Source organism: Cylas formicarius, unplaced genomic scaffold (assembly GCF_029955315.1).
Source record: "Cylas formicarius isolate icCylForm1 unplaced genomic scaffold, icCylForm1.1 PGA_scaffold_7__23_contigs__length_41026272, whole genome shotgun sequence".
Taxonomy (NCBI): Eukaryota; Metazoa; Arthropoda; class Insecta; order Coleoptera; family Brentidae; genus Cylas; species Cylas formicarius.
In genome coordinates, this window is record NW_026844352.1 from 25,899,349 (window position 1) to 25,925,496 (window position 26,148).

The 26,148-nt window shown below is 34.0% G+C and overlaps 1 protein-coding gene across 1 annotated transcript in view; it reads left to right on the forward strand.

Moving 5' to 3' along the window:
- LOC132704453 (P-selectin-like) overlaps positions 1–26,148 on the forward strand; it is a 54,132-nt gene that overhangs the window by 12,816 nt on the left and 15,168 nt on the right. The window contains exons 2-5 of the mRNA XM_060674461.1: positions 10,475–10,681; positions 12,481–12,720; positions 12,782–13,035; positions 18,700–18,890. Coding sequence (XP_060530444.1) covers positions 10,475–10,681; positions 12,481–12,720; positions 12,782–13,035; positions 18,700–18,890 — 892 coding nt within the window. The remainder of the gene's footprint in view (positions 1–10,474; positions 10,682–12,480; positions 12,721–12,781; positions 13,036–18,699; positions 18,891–26,148) is intronic.

Sequence of the window (26,148 nt, forward strand, 5' to 3'; positions counted from 1 at the left end):
TTTAAAAAAAATGACAAAAGGCAAGTTTTAATGGAATCTTTTAGAATTCGGAAATGGCGGCTGGAATATCTAGAAAAAATTAGGATTCACAGAGAACAACAAAGGCCAATTATTTACTTGGATAAAACCTGGTTCGACATTTATGATACTCCAGAAAAGGGTTGGGTTGACTCAACTGATAAGTGTAAAACAAACGCGCCATCAAAAAGAGGTAAAAGAATAACTATTTTGCATGCTGGCTCTAAAGATCGTTGGATTCCAAACGGACTTTCTCTGTCTGCGAAAAATATTAAAGATTCTTCTCTGGATTACCGTGAAGACACCACCGCTGATTTATTTGAAAGTTGGTTTAAAAACAAACCAGTTCCAAACATTCCTCCTAATAGCGTAATTGTAATGGACGATGCAAGTTATCACAGTGGACAGTTGACTAAAACCCCTTCCTCATGTGACACAAAAACAACAATCCAAAACTACATGTATAATAACAACATTTATTTTCACGAAGATATTACCAAAAAGCAATTAATTGAGGTTCTACAAGGATTGAACCTACAAAAGGAATACGTCTGTGATAATTATGCAAAAAATCTAGGGCATACAGTTTTAAGGCTTCCACCTTACCAGTGTATATTTAATCCCATTGAACATGTTTGGCACCAACTGAAATCTGCCATTCGTCTTAAAAATGTTTTTTCCCGTGTTAAATCCAATGTCCTCAGACTTATAGAAACCGAAGTTGTTAACATCCCTCCACAAAGTTGGGCAAATTCTATTAAACATATAGAAAAACAGAACAGTCCATATTGCAAATAATATAGAACAAATAATAATTAGAGCAAGCGATGATAGCGATAGCGATACTGATATATTTTTAATTTTAAGTAATTTAAGTAGGTAATAAAAATAATTTGTAATTTTATTTTAGATTTATCTTTCCTGACAAAACCCCAAATAATTAAATTCTAAGCAAAGTACGGACCTGTTCGGCCATATTTCATTCTTACAGCTTGGTCGGGTCTTTCCTTAATTCGTATCAGTTAGTCAATTTCTTATAAATATATGAACAGACTTTACCTAGGGAGCTATATTAGTGAAGACGGAAACACCGAAAAAGATATTAACAACAGAATTACACAAAGTCGTAGGGCGATTCAACAACTCCATTTTGTGGTAAAAAAACATCACAAGGACAACAAAAATCAACATTTGCAAAGCTATTACTGAACCCATCACTACATATGGATGAGAAAATTGGTAAATAATATCTAGAACGAAAGAACGACTCAAAGCTGTAGAAATTGAATTTTTGAGACGAGCATCCGGAATATCCCGATTGGAACGTATCCGAAACAAAACAATTAGAGAAAGAGCCGGCATGAAACTGACATAACATAAACAGAATAGACGCAAAGTAGACTCCTAGAATATACACCGACAAATAGGAGGAAAAGAGGGAGACTCAGCAAATTTTGGACAGACGGAATTCAAGATGCCATGAGAAAGAGAGAAATGAACGAAGAGGATTGCCACAATAGAGAAATCTGGAGATTCAAGTGTGAGAAGCTGCTAGGGCTGTAGGACGCCAGCCTATATATAGAAGTTAGCTAACTTTTTAATAAAACTACAAGGATTCAATTAAACTCCGAAGTCGATGTCTCAAAAATTATTATTTGTAATATGTTACACGTGTTCTGCCCACACTTGCATTATCAGACCTATAAAAGTAATTTTTGAAATAATAAAATAATTTACATAAATTAAGAATACGCACATACAAAGACGTCAACTCAAATGCATTTATACACAAATTGGAATGAGTCCGAATCCGTTTCATTTTACCGAGAACTAAAAAATGAGTAAAGAAATGTTACGAATAAGAAGTAAAAAATATAAAAAAATATATTAAAAAAAAAGGACACTTAACAGTGTTACCTGCAGTTTATATTATTAAAAATTTTGACGCAATCAAGGATTTCCAATTTCTCCCGAAGATAAAGTTTTTTAATTTTTGGGCAGAAATGTAAAACTATGACATTTTAATTCGGAGAAAAGTTACGGACAAAAGATTAGTAGCGAAAGCAGTTCGAAGAATATACTCCTGATCTAGAAAACTAATCTATTGGATCCTTAGCTTTTATTATAAATTGTATTAATAGATTATTTGTTTTAAACGCTATAGATAAGTTCCTGCTCTTGAACAATTGAGTTCAAAAAATGTTACAGAAATAGGTCAAGCATTGGAATTCACGTTCTGGAGGTTTTGATTTTATTACATAATACCATAAATAATTTAGATGTGGCCTTTCTAAAAATGTCGAATTCCATTTTTTTGCTTTTCCCAAGTAACAGAAGATCAAGAAACGACTTTCTTGTCCTACGTAATAGTATATTATGCAACAAGTGCGGTAAACAGCATTTGACTCACGAGTTTATTTGACACGAACGGAGCGCAGCGGAGCGAGTTTTTAATAAACGAGTGAGTTAAAAAGTTTACCGGACGTGTTGTATACTATACTTTATCTACTACCGTTAGTTTTGAGTAGATTTTCGCAAAACAACACGATTACATTCATTGGCATGACCGTCAGAATTGACAAACGTCACAATTCAAAGGGTGGGAAATATCTCCGAAAACATCCGATTGCTCCCAAATCCGGGTGGTAAAATCCCAGAAATATATAAATAGTAATTAGGTATTTTACGGACAAGAGTAGAAAAAATAAATTTTTTCATGTAAGGATATGGTAAACGTTAGGAAATCGGTGAGCATTTGTTAGCTGCCGTAGTTTCTAATGTAAATGATTAGGAGTTTACTGGAGTCGCTTGCCCATCAAAGAAACATTTAAGTTTTTACTTAATGTTAATGGATGCTTGCGATGGCCGGATCGACTGCGTTACTGGTATCTTAATTTTCAATCATTATAAACCTACTAATTTTTCGTTTTTTTTAAGACATAAAAATTTTCTATAAATTACAAGGATTTTGGCAAATTCTGTAAGCGGGCGATATAACCAAGTTGAAATGCCAAATTCTAACTAATTAGTATAACATGGTAAATGTGCAACATCCCAAACTTGCCAATCTAATCTAAGCCAGGGTCCAAAAGTGAATGAATGCAGACAAGCTCATATATTGACGTGTAGTGCTTACGTGGTAATCCTATCTCAAATACTATGCACTTCGGACGTTTCCGGCTCTTTACCCACGGGTTTGGGGGCGATCGGATGTTTCCGATAGATTTTAGTTATGACATTTTGACGTCTCTGACAAGCAATTGTTGAAAGTAGACCCGAGTAGTGGAGTAGAACATTCAAACAAAAGTGGAGACCTTTCTCCACAGGATTTATAATATTCAATTTCTTATGAATTAAACCTACGTATCTTGATAATAACAAGGTCGGCGATACGCTAAAACTTTGGATACTACTTAGAGAAACAAAAATTACTTTACATTGGACGTGACAAATTAAGCTAACGATGAGCAACCCGCAGAACCATGGTTGTAGAAAAAATATGGTATGCAACACGTTGATAAACTTCTTTAGCCACTCGTTTATTAAACTTGTTGCATAATATACTGTTATGAAGTATATTGATTATCAGTGAAATAATTTTGACACCCTTTGAATAAGGCTAATATGCTATTAAGTAATTGTCGCGTGGCAATCAAGTGGATTAAATGATAACATAATACATTTCGGATCGGCTTGCCAGTTTAGTTCCGTCATACCCGTAACATGTCGCACGTTCAGAATAATTTAAGTCCAATCGCAAAATATTTAAAGTTTTGGGGCGTGGCACCTAAATACGATTTTCAAAAAAACTACTTGCCCGACACAAGAAATTACTATTTTGTTCTACCATTGGTTACAATGTCGGTTTTTTTCGTTGTGTGTGTGATATTTATGGTCAAGAACCGCGACGTAACACCAATAACAGTCATGGAGTTTATAATCAATGTTACTTGTTTCCTGGGTGTATGTTGCAGCCTCTTCGATGGCCAAACGAAGAAGTTCTTTTGGGAACGATTTTTTCAAAAAATGTCGCACGTCGAGAATTTACTACGGGTTTATACAAAAAAGGATAATTCCCAAAAAAAATATAAGATATATTTTCAATTCAGTGGCCTAAACCTGTATATGCTTTCGAATTTAGTAATTGATGCAATGTATTTTGCGTCGTCAATAGCTAATATCTGGATTCTGATGCCACAGTATTTGTATTACTATTTAAGTTCCATGGTGTCGTTTTTAGTAATTCACGCGCTTTTTTCCTTTCGAACCAACTGGATGGAAATACGAAACTTACTTAAAAATTGTCAAAGCGTAAAAGCCAACGAAAATATTCGCAGAATGCGAATAGCAAAAGAGTTATTGCTCACGCAGGCGGACATTGTTTTAATTTTTAACAAACTTTTTGGCAAACATTTACTTGTGAATTGCGTGTATTATGTTGAAAGCATTATGAACTCGTGCATGTATTTTTACATCAATTCTTTTGGGCTGAGTAATTTGTCGACATCGCTGCATTTACTATTTGTACTGGTAAGTTAGTTAAATCAAATCTAATCGATATTCCGATTGTCACAATGATTATACTTTATTACATTTATTTCATCTTGGTAGGTTTTAAATGGAAATTACTAAAGTAAAAAAATCGTTTTTGTTTGCCTATTTTAACATTACTATTAACTTTCAATCAAGTTAAATGTTAACATTTACTTGCATTTTTTTTTAAAGTTGAGCCCTGCTCAAAAACGTTTGCCACAGTTATGTTATAAACAATTAAAATAAGTGACGCATAAAATAAATTAAAAATTTTCTGCGAACGTGTTAGATTTGCGGTACTTGGCAACTAGGTATCGAAATCAACCAAAGCATCCATTAAATATTTTCAATCGATATTAATTGAGTTTCCTGGTTATTAAACGTGTCGTTGGGGTCTCCAAAACTTTTCCAATTGGACTATTCCATTTCAATTATTAAAAAGTACAACAAAACATAAGGAAAATTTCGTAATATTAAATGTACAAAAGAGGAAATAACATGAAAGCTGATCTATCTGAATTAGCGGAAGGGAAACAAGTTTTAATTAAGAATAGAAAAAAGGAATATGAAAATTAAGAAAAATAATTATTAAGATGGACAACTCGCTAGTTCCGTTGGGTTCATATTCATGTCCTTGTGTTAATTAATTTAATATTAAATTTGTTTTTTTCCTTTCTTCGCGTATTTTTCCATAGTTTTTTTTATGTCTTTTTGTTAATATCCAAAGTTTTAACGTAACACCGTGGATAATAATTTTCTTGTTTGTTTCGTTGTAATTGTAGATAAGTAGTACAGATAGATTTTAGTACTACTTGTTATTTATCTGATCTATTGCAAAATATTTTTTCGAAATTTTAATAACTATAAAAACTTTTTTTAGTTTACACCGTGTATTTTATTGAACTTTTGAATAGACCAATAATTTATCGAGCATATTGTTATACTTACCCTATGATCATTTCCCACCATTTTATAGATATGTAAAAATATTTCTATTTTTCCAAAGACTTTCGAGCAATTACTAAAATGTTTTCTTTTAGTTCATCTGTGTAATCGCTGGTTTATTTCCGGACTTAGACATAAAATTTTATTTCGGTAGTAAAAAAAGTAATAGTGGAAATTGCAATTCCATTTTGTTAATAAATGTTATTGTGGCGGTTATACCTACGGGGTGGAGTAACTTCACAATGTACACTATCTCCCTTATTTAGTACAATTTCGAAAAATTTTTTTAAGGAGCGACATTAGTGACATACATTTTTAAAATATTTTTTGATGTATTGATGTAATAGCAAAGCATAATTTAAAAAAAATTTAGATAAAGATAAAGATAAAGATAGCTTTATTTACATAAGACTTGAGTTGCAAATGTTGGATACTGTCAGTATAATACGAATGTAAAAATGTAAAATTATCTTGGTATTTTTTCCCAATAACGTCGCATTAAAATTCAACAAGAATTATGGTGTCATATAAACATTTCTTTCAGGAATCATAATATGCAAAATTATATAGGGGGATCATATAAAAAACGGTATTATTGTGTTATTGTTAATGTCTTTCGATTTTATGAAACACTCGTCATTTCTGCGAAATTATGCTAACAAAGGATGATGAATTGCTTGTAATCACAGGGTTTCTCGGTAATCAGCAGATATAGAACTTTGAATGCAGCGAACAGAATTATGCTTTGAGGTGGTATCATATTTCGGACACCCTGTAAGATATAAAATAAGTAAAACATTGTGTAGATAAATGTTTTTATTAGAATCTAGTGGTGTAATCATACAATTTTTTTTTGACAAACCGTTTTCGAGATATAGCTGGAACGTAATATTTTTGAAATAAAACACCCTGTATTTTTTGGTACCAAAAATTTCGGCTTGTTTTCGCTTTAAAATGATACACACTATGCAGTTCTGACGCACGGTAACCCTTAAAAACTGGATACTATAAGAAAAACGTAAGTGTCCACAAGCAAAATTAAACAAAATAAAAAATTAATAACCATTTTTTTAATAAAAATTGATAAACTTAACAGACTTAATAATAATAATAAACACGATTAAAAAAATGTTTTAAATTTCTCACTCTCCTCCCGAACACATAATTGACACAGAATGCGAATTAGTGTAAGAGGGTTATTTTACAAAGATATAAACAAATGCCTGAACGATTGTATTTTGTAGCTGTTCCATAGATAGATAGATAGATTTATTTAGCCATTTTTTACATAAAAAGGCTTTACAACAAATGGCGCGTCAGTAGTACAAAAGAAACTTGTGGTTGTGGATAAATAAATCGTATAAACAATAGAAAAATTCCGTGCGTGAAAGCAATATGACAAAATATATAATAGACCTACATTACAAAAGTACAATACATACGATAGAATCGAAAATTTAACAGAAATCGTAAATATCGATAGGTAGAGAATAAAACATATGTTGATCTAAAATTCGTGTTTGGCCGAAAGGGTGTCTTTTGCAATTGAGTAAAAAGCATGGTCCAGAAGAAACAGTCTAATTTCTCTGGAGAATTTAGACTGTGATGTCTCTGATATGTTGAGGAAGAACATTATACAAGTCCGTGCGAAGCTTATTCCTTGCCGAGATCGTCAGTCTGGAATAGTATGGTACGATGAGGTCTGCCTGTCTGGTGTTGTGTGCATGTCTGTCAGAATGTCTTTCAAAAGCATGTATATTTTCATGGACGTGGGTCAGTGCACGGTAAATGAACAGACTAGGAAGTGTCATGATTTTTAGCCTCTTGAAGATAGGGCGACAATGTGCCAGAGGTGTTCTTTTGCATTCGGAAAGCTTTGGCTGCATGGACAGACCAGCCCCAGTTTAGGACTGCGTACGACAGCAAAGAATGAAATAAGCCAAAATAAGGCATCCTCAGCATGATCGTTGGAGCAAAGGATTTAAGATGCCTCAGCAGGTAAAGTCTAGTGGACAATCTGTTACTGTTACAAAGGAGTTCGATATGTGATTCCCATGTCAACGATCTATCCAGTGTGACGCCCAATAGATTAATTTGGGAATTGATTCATTGATTGATTCATTACTGCCTGAAAAGGTCATACGCTGAGTTTTGCTGTGATTAAGAACAAGATTGTTGCAGTTGAACCAGGTCTCCGCGACTCCCTCTGCGCGGACACACTCTTCCGCCAGATGAATGGGATTCTTTCCCCTTAGTATATTTGTACCAGCGATCGTCCAAATTTTCAAAAAGAAACGACCTTATTTGTGCATTGTGAGTAGGAGCGAAGCACTGCTGAAAGTAAATATTGTGGCTATTCAATAAGTCCGGTAGTATTTGACTTAAACAAGTTTTCATTGATTTTTCGTATATATTATTATTGCCAGCGTTTTTCTTATAATATTGTGATTTTATGGGTTAGTTTACATCAGCGAAAATAAAGGCTACCAAAAAATACAGCGTGTTCCCGTTTAGAAAATACTAAGTTTGGTCCATATATGGTAAAAATAACGATGTAAAATCAAGGGTAACGCAGTTATCTTTGGTAAAGTGAATAGATTTCGGCGTAGGTGTGATTTTAAAAAAAATAAAATTTATTATCAGTTTGTTAGCAATCATTGTTGATATTGTTTGCTACTTATTTGTATACCCGTATTCTCCTATTTAATTAGTAAAGTTGGAACATTCGCTCTTATTTTAGTCGATGCAATTTGCGATGATGTTCTGTTGCGATCTCGTCGTCAGAGAATCGAAAACATTGCTGGTAACTTGCATAAATCTGCAACGGCGTTTTCCTCCAGGGACCGCGGAGTATCGGGAACTCCAAAATTTCAGCGATACCATTACAAAAAGGAAAATATCTTTTACCGCAGCCAACTTTTTTGAGATCGACCGGTCCACTATGTTTTCCTTGGTCGGCACCACTCTAACCTACTTTATTGCTTCAATTCAATTTATGGATAAACCAAGCAAATAAGGGATTCGATAGGATTACCAGTTTTTCCCATGAGACATAGCATTTGAATTCTATATCAATAAAGTTGAAAAATATCCGAAAGAAATAAATAAACGTCTGTGTAAAGTAAAAATGTTTCAAAAACGTTTAAGAAAGACATTAGTTTTCAATAAACCCCTTTTAGTTAGGAAAGGGAAAGAAACTTGACATTGGCGATTCTAAATCTGCATGAATTTATTCCACTCTTAGTTTTTGAGAAAATTGAAAAAACTAGGTAAGAATGATTTAATTTGTTGAATATTATTAATTACTTCACTTTCGGATTTGCGGCAAGAAAAATTGGAAACTATTGTAGTAATAGGAAGCCACTATTTGTGTAGCATAATGATTTAAATGTTTACATGACTATAATGGAATAATAAATATTTGCAAAAATAAGTCTATTCATTTAACTGGCCAATTTCAGTTTGTATTTGCCAACAACATACAATTGCATGTTTCGAACAGGGTTTAATTTGGTAAATAGTAATAAAATCCGGACGATCGGATGGCAATTAACAGCTTGGCAAATAAGCGCTTAGTCAGAGCAGAAATTCGGCTATTTAAGGATGCCGCATTCGAGCCACCAGCAGCCATTTGCTCCCGAACTTTCCCCGGATCCCTCGTTTAATAAAATCGAATGGGCACCCTCTGGTCTGACTTGACTGACGGCTTGTTCTGAGACTCCCGTCTTTGCCCTCTGTAAATTCCAGTCGTGCCAGTAGGGTTCACATCCGCTAATGAAGCTGTATGGGAAGACAATTAAGCGAGTGTTATTTATTAAGAGTTTTTCCACTAAAATGTTTCAAATGAATTATTCGTTTCCGTTATTGATAAGTTATTGAATTCTAAAACACCAAATAACCATGTTTATTTCGAGTTTTATTTTACGTATTCTCAGTGGAGCTATGGCAGCAAAGTTCATTAAAAAAATATTTGAAATTTGTTTTTGTGTTTGTTTTGTTACTTGAACTGCCAAACCTGTAATTGAGATGGGCGTTTTGACAAAATTTTAATGCATAAATGAACGTAATTTTTTTTATTAAATAAATAAATAAAATAATATTTTCTTGAAATGTTAACCCAGTATTAACTCTCTTTCAGTGAGTTATTAGTTATTGCTTTCGTAGGTCCAATTAATGGAGCTTCTAATGGATACCCCTCACCCTTCTTCAAAGGTAGAGTTCATTGTACTAACTATATAATCGTTTTGGGTATCTAAAAGTCCGTCAATTTGTGTAGAAGCTACGAAGACTTTACTTTTTGTAAAATTGAAAATTACGTCCTCCAATCTCCATACTTAATAAATATACAGGGTCTTTGGTACCCAGCGTAATAGCGTCCTAAAAGATAAAATTGCTTAGCTTAGTTAGAAATGATTATTTCCGAAAACAATTGAGAATAAAAATTTCACAGGGTTTTGGTATGACAAATGAATCCCAATTAGATATTTGATCTTTTGATTTGATCAAGGAAAATAATAATAGTCGCTTGACTATTCAAAGGACTAAAAAAATATGTTAAAAATAGCTACGAAGTTAAACTCATTTACACATGAACTCATGGCAAATAAAAGTGGGTATGTCCGTATCGCGAAATTATTGTGTGAGAGTTACATTCCATTCGTTGTAAGGGTCCTCAGCATGTCTTTGGTTCTTATCTTCGCTAACATACTCTGTTATTGTCACTACTAACATTTCAATTAAATTCACTAATCAAAAAAATTAATTTCCTCAAAATTGTTGCTTACATTATAACATTACAATACCGACAAAATTGTCAAAATTAGGAAAATATTTAAAAGCCATGTCTCGTTATGTAGTAATTTTGTTTAAGGGGTTTGTCTACCTACGTACATTTTTATCGACTATAGCAACTTTTGAAATGGCGTAACAAATATGATTTGCTAATATAGATAAAAGTACTTTATAATCTGTTTCCTAGATGCCTTCCCGGGGATGTCATGTAACACACCCCCTTTTCTGAATCCATCCGACACGGAAAGAATTGAAGAGTACGAGATTAATGCTATTTCGGGTGCTACGGTCGAAATAGGTTGCAAAGGGAAATACAGGAACACGCTGTCACCCTGTCAATCATCGAAATTTTATTGCAAAAATGGAAAATGGTTCGGGGTTTATCCGCAGTGTGGTAAGTTGACTTTCTAATAAGATAGTAAGGGTAATATATGCGTGATAGTAAAATCTGAATAAAAAACGTTATTTTTGGTCAGGAACAAAAATTGTTGAAGTTGTTGTGTTATATTATGTGATGATTATACAGGATTAAATAATTAAAAGTATAAAAACATACATACGATTTGTGTTCAAAGTAAGTTTTATCAAAAAGTATTTATTTATTCATCAAAATTTATCTTGTCTCCTTCAGAATCCCCCCCCCCACATGCACTTGTGCCAACGTTTGCCAATCCTCGAAGCACTTCTGGTATAGCCTTGAGTTCTTCCAGCGATATTTTCCTTATCTCCTTAATCGTTCATAACTTCCTTCGTTTCAAGGGTTTCTTAAGTTCTGGGAACAGGAAAAAGTCGCATCGGGTCATATCCGCTGAATATGGTGGTTGAGAAGGCATGATTGTGGTTTTGTTTTTGACCAAGAAAGTTAGACACAAGTAACGATGAGTGAGCAGGTGCATTATCGTGATGCAAAAACCATGAATTCTTATCCCATAATTCCGGAGATTTTCTTCTTCAAGTAGGAACTTGTGGTAAGAACTCTTGTTGATCTACGCCACGATAATCAAAGAAAACAGTAAGCAAAATCTTGAGCGATGTTCCTTCGACAGTTCTTTTGTTCTCATTTAAGCAGTTTCGGAACAAATTTTGCTGTTGCACGTTCATGCCCAAAACTTCGGAAAAAATTGCATGGCACGAGCCAATAGAGATGCCGACGTCTTCAGCCACCTGTCTAATAGGGATTCGACGATTTTTCAACACCATTTGTTTCATTTTTTCAACGATTTCATCAGTTATTGACATGCTAGGGCGTCCAGAGCGAGGTTTGTCATCGGCGTCTTCTCGGCCATCTTGTACATTTTTTTTTTGCTCAAAGTAGATTTATAATATGCCTTTGTCAATATTTCAAGCGTTCAAACACTTTGTTCCATTTTTTTTTGGCAGCAGAAAATCTCCGAGCAAACAAAACACGTCTGTCTCACAAAAAAAGTAAACGTGCAAACTGGCTGAACCTGTGAACATATGTTAGAGGCACATGTACCAGCATAACAAAAAATATATGTAGCCCGCCCAATTATAAAAGTCATCATTATCTCGAAAACTATGAAATATTGTTTTAAAAATTGCGCCAGCAGCATATATACTTCCTTAATTTATTCTCCCCAAAGCTATAATAATCAATAATGGTTGTTAAAAAGATGCTGAAACCTTAGTTTTTGAAGATAGTGAATTATTTAGTATATTTGCCTTAGCCATAAAATCAATTTGATTGGAAATTAGAAAATTTTACATTCTTTCGTTTCCGTTTGCAATACAAATAGCATGTGCTTAAAAGGCACATTCCTCAAAATAATAGTACACCTTTATTTAGAAAGATATTTAGAAAATTATTGATATTAAGTATAGGAAATTCGGAAATTTTCTCAGAAATTTCTCTATAGTAGCAGGTATAATAGCAGGTATATATCCAGGAATAGTGAGCTACCCTGAGTGAGTGAGTTATCTTCGCTACATTTAAATGTTAATGGAATGATGGAGCGTTTCCTTGGCATCAATTACAACATATTTTTAGGATCTCCAAAACAGGAGCGGTAAATTTTTAACCCTGGAATGGAAGTCCAGGTGCGTTTAGTTTATGGTCTAGATTAGTTTTGGTTAATAGTATTCCAAATCTCCAGACCGTTGACGTCTTCTGGACGGAATGTTGCCATCGAGAAAGAAGTGTTCTTAGCAATCTTAATTAAATTTTTCTTGCAGACCCCGTCCACGATTGCCTGCCACCACCACCGGTGAGTTACGCGGTTATTATAGATCAGAGCTACGGTACACATTTCGATAGTCATGGGTCGTCTTTTCCTATCCATTCAAAAATTACTTACGAATGCCTTAAAGGTTACGTCCTAAAAGGGAACCCGGTCATTACGTGTACCAGCAACGGTTGCTGGGAACCGACATCGAACGCTCCAATGTGCATAAAAGCAAACGACAGCTATTTTTGTAAGTTGTATTTGGTGGTTCATTAAGATTGTATTTTAATGACCTGATCCTGCTTCCGCAGACGAAGTGAACAATATCAATGCGATTCTAATATCGACCGCCACGGGTGCGGGTGTGCTTGGTATTCTGCTACTCGCGTGTTTGGTGGTGGCCTGTCGCAAAAGGAGAACGCTCGCCAGGGCGGTGAACATTTCGACACCACCCAGCTCTAGGCGCCATCCTCACGACGTTCTTAACGATCACGCCGTTCTTCTGCAGCATCCCGATCGTTTGGCTTTGATCGCCTTCGCTGAAGGAGTACAAACTAACCAAGCGGTAAGTTTGAGCACTTCTCTCAATGATATTGATATTCCCGAATCAACCAAGTCAGTATATTTAATTATTATTTTAGACAGAGGTTAGCTTATTGTGTGTGGCTACTTCGGTACACTCCCCATTTTATGGTCTTTCATAAAGTTCAGCCTTTGTAAGAAGTGTGCTATTTTGTGGGGCGGCATGTTGTTGAGACTCTTAGAATGTCAGCTATTTAATGCTTTCCACCGCCGGGCATCGACGAAACTTATGCTCTACCGTTTTCTTCTGAAAGGCCGATTTTGTGGTTGTCGTGTTTTAAGATTTGCCCTGCTCATACCTAACATTGACACTGAAACATTGTATTAATGTATTCGATTGGACTAATAGTCCTGGCAATCATAGCCAACATAAACCAGTATATTAATGTATTAATGTAATTATTCAACGATAGACCAAGGTCTGTGACGGTACGTCTCATATCAGGAATTTTTTTATTTATTTTTGATACAAACCAAAACTGTCATAACGACGGGACGCTGAACGTTATTCAGATGTAATGGATAAGTTAGCTTTGCTATTCGTTTATATAAATATGCAACCAATTCATTTTAAAATCAGATAAAATAGTCGCACACGTTCATCATAATTTTTCTTGCGCTTTTTTGCAATAAATAGAAACTATACAGCATGGGTCAAAAAGGAGTTGTCGATACCAAGTTTCTTTTTTTAAATGAAATATTATTTTTATAAAATCATTTTCGATGCATCCTGCATTATGTGTATGCGAGCATTTTATTTTTTCCGTTCACTGTATATGTGTTTTGCAAATTTTCTGATTGATTTTTTTTAATGCAAAACCGTTTTGTATGTTAAATTAAGCATTAAGATAGTAAGGGCTATCTTTTCCTAATTATTTATTTAAATTATTTATTAATTTAAACAAAAATAAAAATTTCAAACTAGTTTTTTAAGATAAAAAGGACAAATGCAGAATTTTTATGAATAAATAATTATGATAATATAAGGCTCTAGTTAACAGATAATAATTTTTTCGATTTTTTTTTGTATAAAAAATATAAAAAAAATTGCATTGTTTTTAGTAATAATATTTTCATCAACATTTTAATATAGTGATATGTGGCTCTACTTCGGCCTTCCTATGTTTCCAAACACCCTGTATATAGTTGTATCACTTCAAGCCATATTATATAACAATTAACTGTAACGAACCGAACGCAAAACTAGGCAAACTTCTTCCCTTATACGGTGTTGATTTTCTGTACCAGGGTCATTCGATCCTAATCGTTCAGCCAGTTCGCATGTTGTTTTCAAACAATTCCGAAATGTTTTTATTATGGGATTGGATGAGAATGATGCAATTGATGAGTGACATTTTGGCTTGTTTAAAATGCGTCATTTTAGCAGAACAGTTTTTAATAATTTTTTTTTTCGGCAATATGCAGGCACATAGTTCCTGAAATTACGATCGAAATTGAGATATCAGGTTACACATTTTGTGGCAATTTTTTTTCGTGTAATTTAATTTAAAAATGTTTAACAAAAATTAATTAATTTAATTTTTCTGCAGTTTAACAGTGGAATGCTAAAATATATTATCATTTTCTGTTGAAATGACTTTTATCATTTTGACCTTTTGTCACAATGGTAAGTAACCACTTATTGGGGAAAGACTATTAAGTTTAATTTTTATTTAAATAATAATAAGAACTTCAAATTTAATTAATTGTGACAAGCAATAAATATTTGCAATTTGAATTTACCCGTTAAAAATAGTTCTAAAAAAATTGGGTTGCCATTTAAAAAAATTAAGTCACATATCAAATTTGGTCCACGCTTTATAAAATTTTCTTACGCCAAAAAGAGCGCATTTTAAAATATTAATCCACGGGTCCGATTTATTGAATTTATTCCCAATTAAAGACTCGCGCAAAATATGATTTTCTACTCCCGTCTGTAAATTGCACCTATATAGCATGCGGGAAGCGGTACTTTATCACGTCAGTTTCATTTCCCACGGATATAAGCCACTTCGCACATTTCCGGGATTTTACCGCACGGGTTTGGGAGCAATCGGATATTTTCGCAGATTTTGCCGCACGGTTGAAATTTTGACGTTTGTCAATTCTGACGGTCATGTCGGTGAATGTATTGATGTTGTTTTGCAAAAATGTACCTAAAAACTAATACACACAAAAATGTTATGCAATATATCAGTCAATTTAAAAATTACGTGCTATAAGCTACAATTAAAGTCTAGTGAACTAGTCGGTGAGTAAAGTGACATTTGTAATTTTACATACCGTTGGCGTGAACTTTAGTGGTTCTTATAATTTTTATATTAATATCTTGACAAAACCAATTGTACGATTTTCAAATATCTCATCAGTGCAAACAAAACAAAATTGAAGGTTAGGACCTGCTTTTTCTTGCTTATACTATCTTAAAAATTTAATACTCTTAAAAGCTCTATCCTCTATCCAATTACAGGCTCCTGTTTATATGACATATCCAATAATACATCTCTCTCTGTCTAACCTACACAGTTATAAAGAGACAACAGCAATAGCAATATTATATTCGCTTCTGTAAAAAACCTAATTATATACCGATCTAGCGTGCGGTAACTGCCATTTTACCAAATCAGTTCCCTTCGTTTCGGAGTTCTGGAGCATTGCTCGAACTTTGACGTTTGTCAAATCTGACGGTCATATCAGTGTTGTTTTGCAACAATGTTCCTAAAAACTAACGGCCGAAGAAAAACTGTAGTATGCAACACGTTTAACAAACTTTTTAAGTTATTCGTTTATTAAACACTTGCTCCGCTCGTGCCAAATAAGCTTATGACTCAATTGGTGTTTACCACACTTGTTGCATAATACATTATTTTTCAATTTGGTGGTCATCGTTCTTTAGATACCCTTAGCATGACTGTCACCCTGTATCCGCCGTAAAAAACTGCATATGGGAATAAAGCGAACGTTACGCTATAAATACAATACGTAGTTAATTACACCTAATTATCAAAACGAAAATAATTCCTTGTGATTTAATCTTGATCGTATAGAGGATGACAATAAGTGATCGGTTTATCTTCACTGACCATCTCTTACGTTTAACGACGAAGTGTGCTGTATGATCGAGCCGTCTACTATCGGCCAGATCGATTTTTATTCAAAATTTTCTTAATTTTAGGTAATTTGCCACGAAATTTTATTACCGTTATTAGTAAACAAATTGTGGTTTTAATAATCATGGGTAGTAACGACCACACGCAAGACAATCACGCATAACAGGGTTAATCGGATATCCAACAATCAAATCGTTTTGTTCTACAGAGTGGACGGTATTAATATTTACTGGTAACTACCGGTAAATGACGTAAATTACGCTAACGGTTATGACTTTTTTTTTGTTATATTTTGCTCTTGCCAAATTTGGGGACACTACCAGGTTTTTGTTCGTCGCAATTTCTCCCTTTCCAAATTAGAGAAAATTTTATACACATATATTTTTTATATTGTTGAACGTTGCTGTACTTTTTGTGTATGTTAGCTCTGTTTTGTGTATGCATTGTTATTTTCAGTCACAGTTAATTATAAAGTCGTGGCAACAGCAGCAATTAAGAAAAACAATAATTACATCAACAAGTCAAATGCCCTCTATTGGTTTCTTTGAACTATGTTATTTATTTATTATTAGTTTTGACATCATGGGTATCAGGTTAGCGTTTTAGCGTTATTTTTGTTGCAGTTTTTTTTTCAAAAATACGGAAGGTTGGCTAAATAAATATCACGATATAAGGAATTCATTTTTACTGCAATTGTGTAGAATTTATTTAAGTGTAGTTATACTTCTTCTTGATTTCTCCTGTGTCGGATATTGACTAGCTCGTTGACATTTGAAACTAAGTTTCAGATAGCACTCTGTTTGTTGAAACGTCTGAGTCAATACCCGGCGCAGGAAATAAGGGTATTTACAAGTTCCATTGAGTTGTATGGGACGTGACTAGAAAAAATATTTATTAAGTTATATTTATTTAATTACGAATTTTAATTTTAATATTTCATACCGACAAAGCATAGAAGTCAATTATTACTATTCAATACACCTGTTAATACTTAATTTGAAGTTATCGACAGGGACAATAATTTTTACACCCTAGTAGTATATTATGCAACAAGTGTGGTAATAGCATATTATGCAGCAAGTGTGGTAAACGGCATCTGAGTCACAGATTTATTTGTGATTAGCGGAGCGCAGCAGAATAAGTGCTTAATAAACAAGTGACTTAAAAAGTTTACCGAACGTGTTGCATACTATACTCTTTCTACGACCGTTAGTTTTTGGATACATTTGCTCAAAAGAACACGAATAAATTCCACCCGTGCGGTAAAATCTAGAATAGTATATTATGCAACAAGTGCGGTAATCAGTACTTGACTCACGAGTTTATTTGACACGAGCGAAGCGCAGCGGAGCGAGTGTTTAATAAATGAGTGACTTAAAAAGTTTACAGAATGTGTTGCATACTATACTTTTTCTACGACCGTTAGTTTTTGGGTACATTTGCGCAAAACAACACGAATAAATTCCACCCGTGCGGTAAAATCTAGAATAGTATATTATGCAATAAGTGCGGTAATCAGCACGTGCGTTTATTTGACACGAGCGGAGCGAGTGTTTAATAAACGAGTGACTTAAAAAGTTTACATACTATACTTTTTCTACGACCGTTAGTTTTTGGGTACATTTTTGCAAAACAACACGAATAAATTCAACCCGTATTATGCAACAAGTGCGGTAAACAGTACTTGACTCACGAGTCTATTTGACACGAGCGAAGCGCAGCGGAGCGAGTGTTTAATAAACGAGTGACTTAAAAAGTTTACCGAACGTGTTGCATACTATACTTTTTCTACGACCTTTAGTTTTTGGATATATATTTGCAAAACAACACGAATACAATCACTGACATGAGCGTCAGAATTGACAACGTCAATATTCGAGCCGTACGGTAAAATCTTCGAAAACATCCGATTGCTCCCAAACCCGTGCTGGAATATCCCAGAAATGTTCGAAGTGTCTCGGATCCGTGGAACAAGAAACTCACTTGGTAAAGTGACGCTTCCCGGACGCTAGATTGGTGTGTAATTAATTGTTTTAAAAGAAACGCAATGACTGATATTAAGAATTTAGACATCAATGGACATTTGGGTTTGATTGGTTTCTGTGCTTTTAATTTAGTTGCCGTTTTTAACAATGCTATAGAAATTAGCCCATGGTACTTGTGTAGATGACAAGCATAAATAATAAATTTAAGCTAAAGCCGTGTTTCCACTAAACGAACGCGTCACCAATATTAGAATTGTTTGCAGATAAAGAGGTAACAGAAACTGTATCCGTTGTCGATAAACTTCACAGGACCTGCGCGTTCTCCAGAGATTTTTTTTTGAATGTAAACATGTAAATTTAACACAACACATTTTCGAAGTATGTGCCCTCAATTCTTAAGTTTTTAAGTTCTCCTCCCAGTCTGTGTAGGTCATTCGCGCAAATTAATTTTTTGACATAAATAACAAATGTGTTATTCCTTTGGTAGGAAGTTTTAGCAATTTGTTCGTTTCTTTTTTTGAATAGCTTGATTGAAATATTGTGCGATTGCAGAACTCGCTTCCGTCGTACGACGAGGCGACCAGAAGCGAAAGAACCGTCTCAACGAATCTCATTACAGTCAATCGAGTTCAGCACCAGCGACCACATTGGCCGATCTTGGCGGTGTGCCGCGGCAGCGGAAGAGGCCGGAGTTCCTCAAGCGCTGAGGCGAACTCTGCCCATGTCGTTCGACATGGATCTTGGTAAATATGTTTTTTTTTTGTATTTGGTCACGACGAGTCATATTTTAACGAATTTATTTTTTTTCAAAACGAGATCGCCGCATAGTAATTTAGTCATTGTTACCAATTTTTCTTATAAAGTCACCAGCTTTAGAGAGGTTGGTGTGGTCAATCGAAGTTGCTGTGAGTTGGTTTTAGAGTTTGGTGATTTCTGAATTAGTTTCAAGATTAGATGTAAGCATTAAGCAATAAGCATTTGGGTCGTTTTCAATTATTACTGGACTTAATTGCCAGAGTACTGATTGAAGTATACAGTCCATGAATTTTTAGTTTTCCTTTAACGAATTTGAGCAGTCGATCTCATAGGAATGAGTAACATCTTCGTTTTCTGATTTTTCGAGCACAGTTTAACGTGAAAATTACTTGAAATGGATGATTAAAATGACTATAGTTCAGAGTACTGGTTAAAACACTAATGAGGTCACCTTTAGCGGGGACAATTAGGTGTAGAATATGATCGGCCTTTTCGTTTTTTTTTAGATTTAGAATTAAAAGCAAACTAACCAAAACTAATTTCAAGTCGAAGTTAATCTTCATTCGCATTTGTTCTACCCAGTTCAATTATTGGAATGAACCAATTTTGAAAATCAAACTGTTTCAGGGATTGGGATTTCGTTACAGTTGAAATTAAATGATTTTAACTAGAATAAAACTTGAAAAATTAGTTGATTATGTGCAATTACTAATAGTTAGGGAAAGGCATTTTTTTTGTGCCCGCCTGACCATTTAGAGAAGAGGTTTTTATTTTTTTTATAGCGAACAGCGTACAACGGATTGAAAAAATCCAGAAATTAAATTTCTTTAGAAATGATTGGATATTGTAAAGAAAGAGATATCAGTGGCGTACCATCAATGTCTGTCAAAATAGACAGGTGAAATTCCGTACGGCCGCCGTGGTGCACTAAATAATGCCTCTTGATACATAGTACATGTGTACTATGTACTGTATCTTAAAAGTTAAGACATTTAGGACATATGTTCATATAAAGTTCTCTTTTTAAACTGGATCCAAAAATCGATCCCTTAATTATTGACGTTCAATTAGAAAACACCCTGTATAAAGAAGAGTCATTCGAATAACAAAACTTTTACCGCAACGATGTGGTGTTTTTTTAAAAAATAATGATTATTAATATACCGGTTAAGATTTCTTCACCTTCGAGAATGCATGCACTAATTTGGGTATTTCGGTGGGCTTGGCTGACACAAAAATTACACCAATCTGTATAAAACAAACATGCCATACTTCATTCCTTGTATTTCAGTTAAAGTTAATAATAAATGTAATATTAAGACAGCGAATCATAATTACAATAACAAAACTGTGTTGAGGATGACAAGGTGGTAAAACAAACTGATTTTATTTTCGGTTGACTTTCGTGGGTCTTAGTAATTTAGCGCGCGAAAATCAAAATTATTTTTTACAAAACTTTCATTATTGCGCATATAGATTTGGAGAACTTATATGTTACAAATCAGCGAACCCGCATTTTAAGTTTAGAGTCAATAGTAAGACAGGCCTTAATTGAGAGAATCATTCTAATGAGATTTAAGGAATTAAAATCCAAGAAAAAATGTTTTTCTACTCCCGTCTCTAAAATGCCTAATTACACACCAATCTTGCGTGTGGGAAGCGTCATTTTACCACGTGAGTTCCTTGTCCCACGGATCCGAGCCACTTCGGACACATTTCCGGGATTTTACCGCACGGATTTGGGAGCAATCGGATGTTTTCGGAGATAGTTCCCACGCTTTGAATTTTGACGTTTGTCAATTCTGACTGTCATGTTAGTGAATGTATTCGTGTTGTTTTTGCGTAAGTGTACCCAAAAACTAACGGTCGTAGTACAGGTATAGTATGCAACACGTTCGGTAAACTTTTTAAGTCACGCGGTTATTAAACACTCGCTCCGTTCGTGTCAAATAAGTCGTGAGTCAAATGCCGTTTACCGCACTTGTTGCATAATATACTATTGTCATATTGTTAAAATTGAAAAAAAACGAAATGATCAGCAATGATGTTAAAAATTATAGAATATAAAAGCTATAGAAATAGCGGATAAAATGAGAAATCTATTTATAAATATCTTTTGTTCTGGTGTCCTGCAAATTAGTATTAACGAATTTAATATAGAAATAACTCTTTTCTACTCCCGTCTGTAAAAATAAATAATTACACACCAATCTAGCGTGCGGGAAGCGACACTTTTCGACGTCAGTTTCGTTTCCCACGGATCCGAGCCACTTGGGACATTTCCGGGATTTTACCGTACTGGTTTGGGAGCAATCGGATGTTTTGGGAGATATTTCCCATGCTTTGAATTTTGTCGGTTATATCAGTGAATGTATTCTTGTTGTTTTGCGAAAGTGTAAAGTCTGTTCATAGATATAAGAGAGTGACTAACTGATACGAATTAAGGAAATACCCGGACAAGCTGTAAGAATGAAATATGGCCGAACAGCTCCGTATTTTGCTTAGAATTTAATTATTTGAGGTTTTGTTAGGAAAGATACTAAACAATATTTATTTATGTATGTATTTTTGTTTAAACCTAAAATAAAATTACGAATTATTTTTATTATCTACTTAAATTACTTAAAATTATTCACATAATATATCAGTATCACTATCGCTATCATCGCCTGTTCTAATTATTATTTGTTCTATATTATTTGCATTATGGTGGTAAGGTGGAAGCCTTAAAACTGTATGCCCTAGATTTTTTGCATAATTATCACAGGCGTATTGCTTTTGTAGGTTCAAGCTTGGTAGGCCCTGAGTTAATTGCTTTTTGGTATAATCTTCGTGAAAATAAATGTCGTTATTATACATGTAGTTTTGGATCGTTGCTTTTGTGTCACATGAGGAAGGGGTTTTAGTCAACTGTCTACTATGATAACGTGTATCGTCCATTACAATTACGCTATTAGGAGGAATGTTTGGAACTAGTTTGTTTTTAAACCAACTTTCAAATAAATCAGCGGTGGTGTCTTCATGGTAATCCAGAGAAGAATCTTTAATATTTTTCGCAGACAGAGAAAGTCCATTTGGAATCCAACCATCTTTAGAGCCAGTATGCAAAATAGTTATTCTTTCACCTCTTTTTAATGGCGCGTTTGTTTTACACTTTTTCGGGGTATTATAAGTGTCGAACCAGGTTTCATCCAAGTATATAATTGACTTTAAATCCTAAATTTTTCTAGATATTCCAGTCGCCATTTCCGAATTCTAAAAGATTCCATTAAAACTTGCTTTTTGTCAATTTTTTAAAATCTAAAACCCATGTGTTGAATACACTTCCATAAGGTAGTTCTGCCACATTTAACACCGGTTTCATCTTTTTCAAGCCTCCTAATTAAGATATCTAATGTAGGCTTTTAAATCAACTTTCAAATAAATCAGCGGTTGTGTCTTCATGGGAATCCAGAGAAGAATCTTTAATATTTTTCGCAGACAGGGAAAGTCCATTGAAATCCAACCATCTTTATCTCTTTATTCTTTTATCTCTTTTTGATGGCGCGTTTGTTTTACACTTATCAGTTGAGTCAACCCAATCCTTTTCCGGGGTATCATAAGTGTCGAACCAGGTTTCATCCAAGTAAATAATTAACCTTTGTTGTTCTCTGTAAATCCTAATTTTTTCTAGATATTCCAGTGGTCATTTCCGAATTCTAAAAACTTGCCTTTTGTCAATTTTTTAAAATCTAAAACCCATGTGTTGAATACAATTTCATAAGGTAGTTCTGCCACATTTAACACCGGTTTCATCTTTTTCAAGCCCCCTAATTAAGATATCTAATGTAGGCACGCTTTGTTCCTCGTATAACTGGTAAATTTTACGTTGTATTATACCTTGATCACTTTCATCTACACTCGAGAAAATGTCAGCATCGCATCTTTTTCTCCTCGCTAAAATGGGATTATTCACAATTTTCCATACAGTTGATGTTGGAATTTTCGTCAATGTGGCCGTCCCTTTTAAAGATGCTTGCTTGCTGGCACCACGTTCAATGAGAGTCAAATAAACATTGTTTATAACTTCCTTAGTCTCAACAGAATAGTGTTTTCTACATTTGGGCGGGAGCATCTCCTGAGATACACTAGACTCACTCGCACATATTTTGCATAATTCGCATACGATTCAACACACGCTGTATTACACACGAAATAAGAATGATTACTAATAAACTTAAACTAAGTAGTATACCAAACCAAAAAATATTAAACACAGGTAGGTATAAAATTATTTTCGATTACGGACTACAATTTTACCTAAATCTAAATTCCGAAACTTAAGGTAATAATCTTGTTGCATTGTATGTTAATGATCACCCTTGGATAAACCCATTCATTTGGTTACTTTCTTATTTCTATGAATAGACCATACCCAAAAACTAACGGTCGTTTATTAAACATTCGCTCCGAATCAAATGCTGTTTACCGCACTTTTTGCATAATATACTATTAACGTCATACGTTATTTATGAGTAAAACAATACACATAAAAACATTGTTGTTGAAGAGAGAAAAATAAATAAATACAGGGTGGTCAAAAACTAACAGCATTACAAAAACTCTCTCATTTTTGCCATGAAACTGCAAAAATGCTATACATCAATTAAATGGCCAAGAAGATGACCTTGAAACACGGCAGAAAAAAAACGGAGCGCTAGAGAAATTGTCGTTTAATTTTTTTTTAATAAACTTTATAAATTATTCCCGGTAATTAAGTTTAAAATGTATTTAAATTTATTTGCATTCAAAGATTGAAAAAAGATTTTTCCATTTGTTGAACAATTCACAGATATACAGAAACTGACAAGAAACAGTGTTAGACGATTTTTTTTTAAATCTTTGTATTAGCATACCCCAGAAAAAATTAGTAACTTAAGTATTTTGGTAAAAATAATTAGATCAATAGCTAAAGATAAAGCCGTATAAGGTTTTTACAATGGGAACACGTTTTATTGCGAATATTTCGACATCTACAACTTTTTGAAATAGGGAATCTTATACAATCACCGTTTTTAAATAAATAAATACAAGAAAATTGTAAAAAAATATGTCGAAAAGGTAAGACTTAGGTATCGGACATTGTATATAACATTTTTAGAAAGTTCCGAAAAATTTGAAAATTGCCTTAATAATTGTCTATGAAATTACAAACATTCTGTATATATATAACAATATATGTTAAAAGTATAAATGACTCTAAAAAGCGTTTGTCTCTTTTTTCTAAAACATGGAGTATGATCATCCAGGATCGTATTATATTTAGTTGTCTATTAACTATCGGCGTTCAGAAACATCCCAAAATGTGCTCTTCATAATTCGTCAAGTAACTTTTTTCGAAGTAAACAATGGAAACTTTTTAATTTTCGCAATTTTCTCGACCTCATTATTTGCCAATTATAAGTTGAAATTATGCAAACATACGAGGCAAAATTACACACTTTAAGTGCTTTTATTTAAACACCAGTGTCTGTAAGTTTCATTGGCTAATCACCGGTTTCTTTATTTACTACTCACCTCGTTGGACGGTTGCATGGGAAAAGACGACGGGCCATCGCACAAAATTATAAAACCTATACCGTCAATTTCGATTTATAATTGACGGTTGTGGTCTTGATGGGGTACGTCTACGGGGTGATTGATTTAATATGTGGTTAACAGATTCTTGTGCCGGAGCACACTTTAACGTCAGCCGAAGTCAAATTACATGAGGCGAATGAGAAATTAAACATTTTAATGTTCCCGCCAGAAGCAAGGCAAGAAGTAAACAAAATTACTTTAATTAACTGGTCAAAGATGAGAATGCAAACTCTTACGTTTTGGGGTTACCACAACACGAGTATTATCGTATGTCCAGTTCGAAGATTTGGGGCTTTTCTTTTTCCAGATTAAACATGATTGCTTTCGAAAAATCGTCGGTGAGCGGGGCAAGTTCGTCGCAAATAGCGCGAATCAGCTTTTTATTTTAAAAAGAAGACGCTTCGCGCATTCTTGTCGCAATGTTTTTCTATCGTACCCCTGCGAACCACTATGGAACATTCGCAAAATCGATGTAATTTGATTAAGAATACTCCCTGTATAAAGTGCCCTTCACATCTTCAAAGTTGCGGCACACTTCGGTAAATATCAAAATTTCTACTGGTAATTGGAATTTAAAATTGTTTTTTCAAATATCTTGCGTCTCCTATAGACGAAACCTTAAACTCTCTCTCAGCATAGTTGACGATACTGTTCAAATCAAATTATTACATCTTTAAATGTTTTTCATGTATCGCCAATAATTCACCCACAAAAGCGGAAATTTCTAGGATCTATTAGAATTTTTTGCCTACAAACGACGTACCCTGTATATAATTCCAACAATGTTCGAAATAGAGGATATAGTCCTGGATCTCCTTAGTTTTCTGGTATGCGAATTTTTCCAATGGAGTAAATGGTTTTCAAAAAACTACTTGTTTTCTGAAACCATGCAGCACGTGGTAATAGTAAATGACGTCATCGCGTCTAGATTAAGGGCGAGAAATGGTGATTTTCATTTGGATTTTTTCAAATATCTCGAACAGCGTATGTGATAGACGAAAACCGTCAATACAAAAATTGTAGCCCTAGATACGGCCTATAACACAGTTTGAACGGATTAGCTATTGTTTGTACGAATTTTGATTTAGGGTCCATAATTTACTCTCTAAAAGAAAGATTTTCAGGGTCTTTTAGATTTTTGTCCATAACTAAAACACCTTGTATATAATCTAAAAAATGCTTGAAACAAAAGTAATAGCGCCGGGTCTCCCACGTATATCGGATGTAAACATTTTTCGATCGCATTAATGGCTTTGGAGGAAAAGATGTTTTTCTGGATGCCAAAGTAACCACAAAAAATCTAAAATAAAAGAAAAATACTTCGCGTTATTTTATCGCTCCCAATTTAAAGAGTATAAATGCGGGTCCAGACTTCTACTTCTCTCCCAAGTCTGAAGTCGGTAGTTGCAAATTTGAAGTACTTATTATCTTTTTTAATATTGCACGGAATATCGCAAACACCCTGTACAATACTTAAAAACCGTGAATACAAAAGTTGAAGCTGTCTAAATGGGCTACATCGTCATGTAAAATGCTAATTTTCAATAAAATGGGGACCCATTTTAAAGTTTTTTCTTCTGGTTCAAGAATTTTTTTGATCTCATGAACAGCTTTTGAAAAATGATG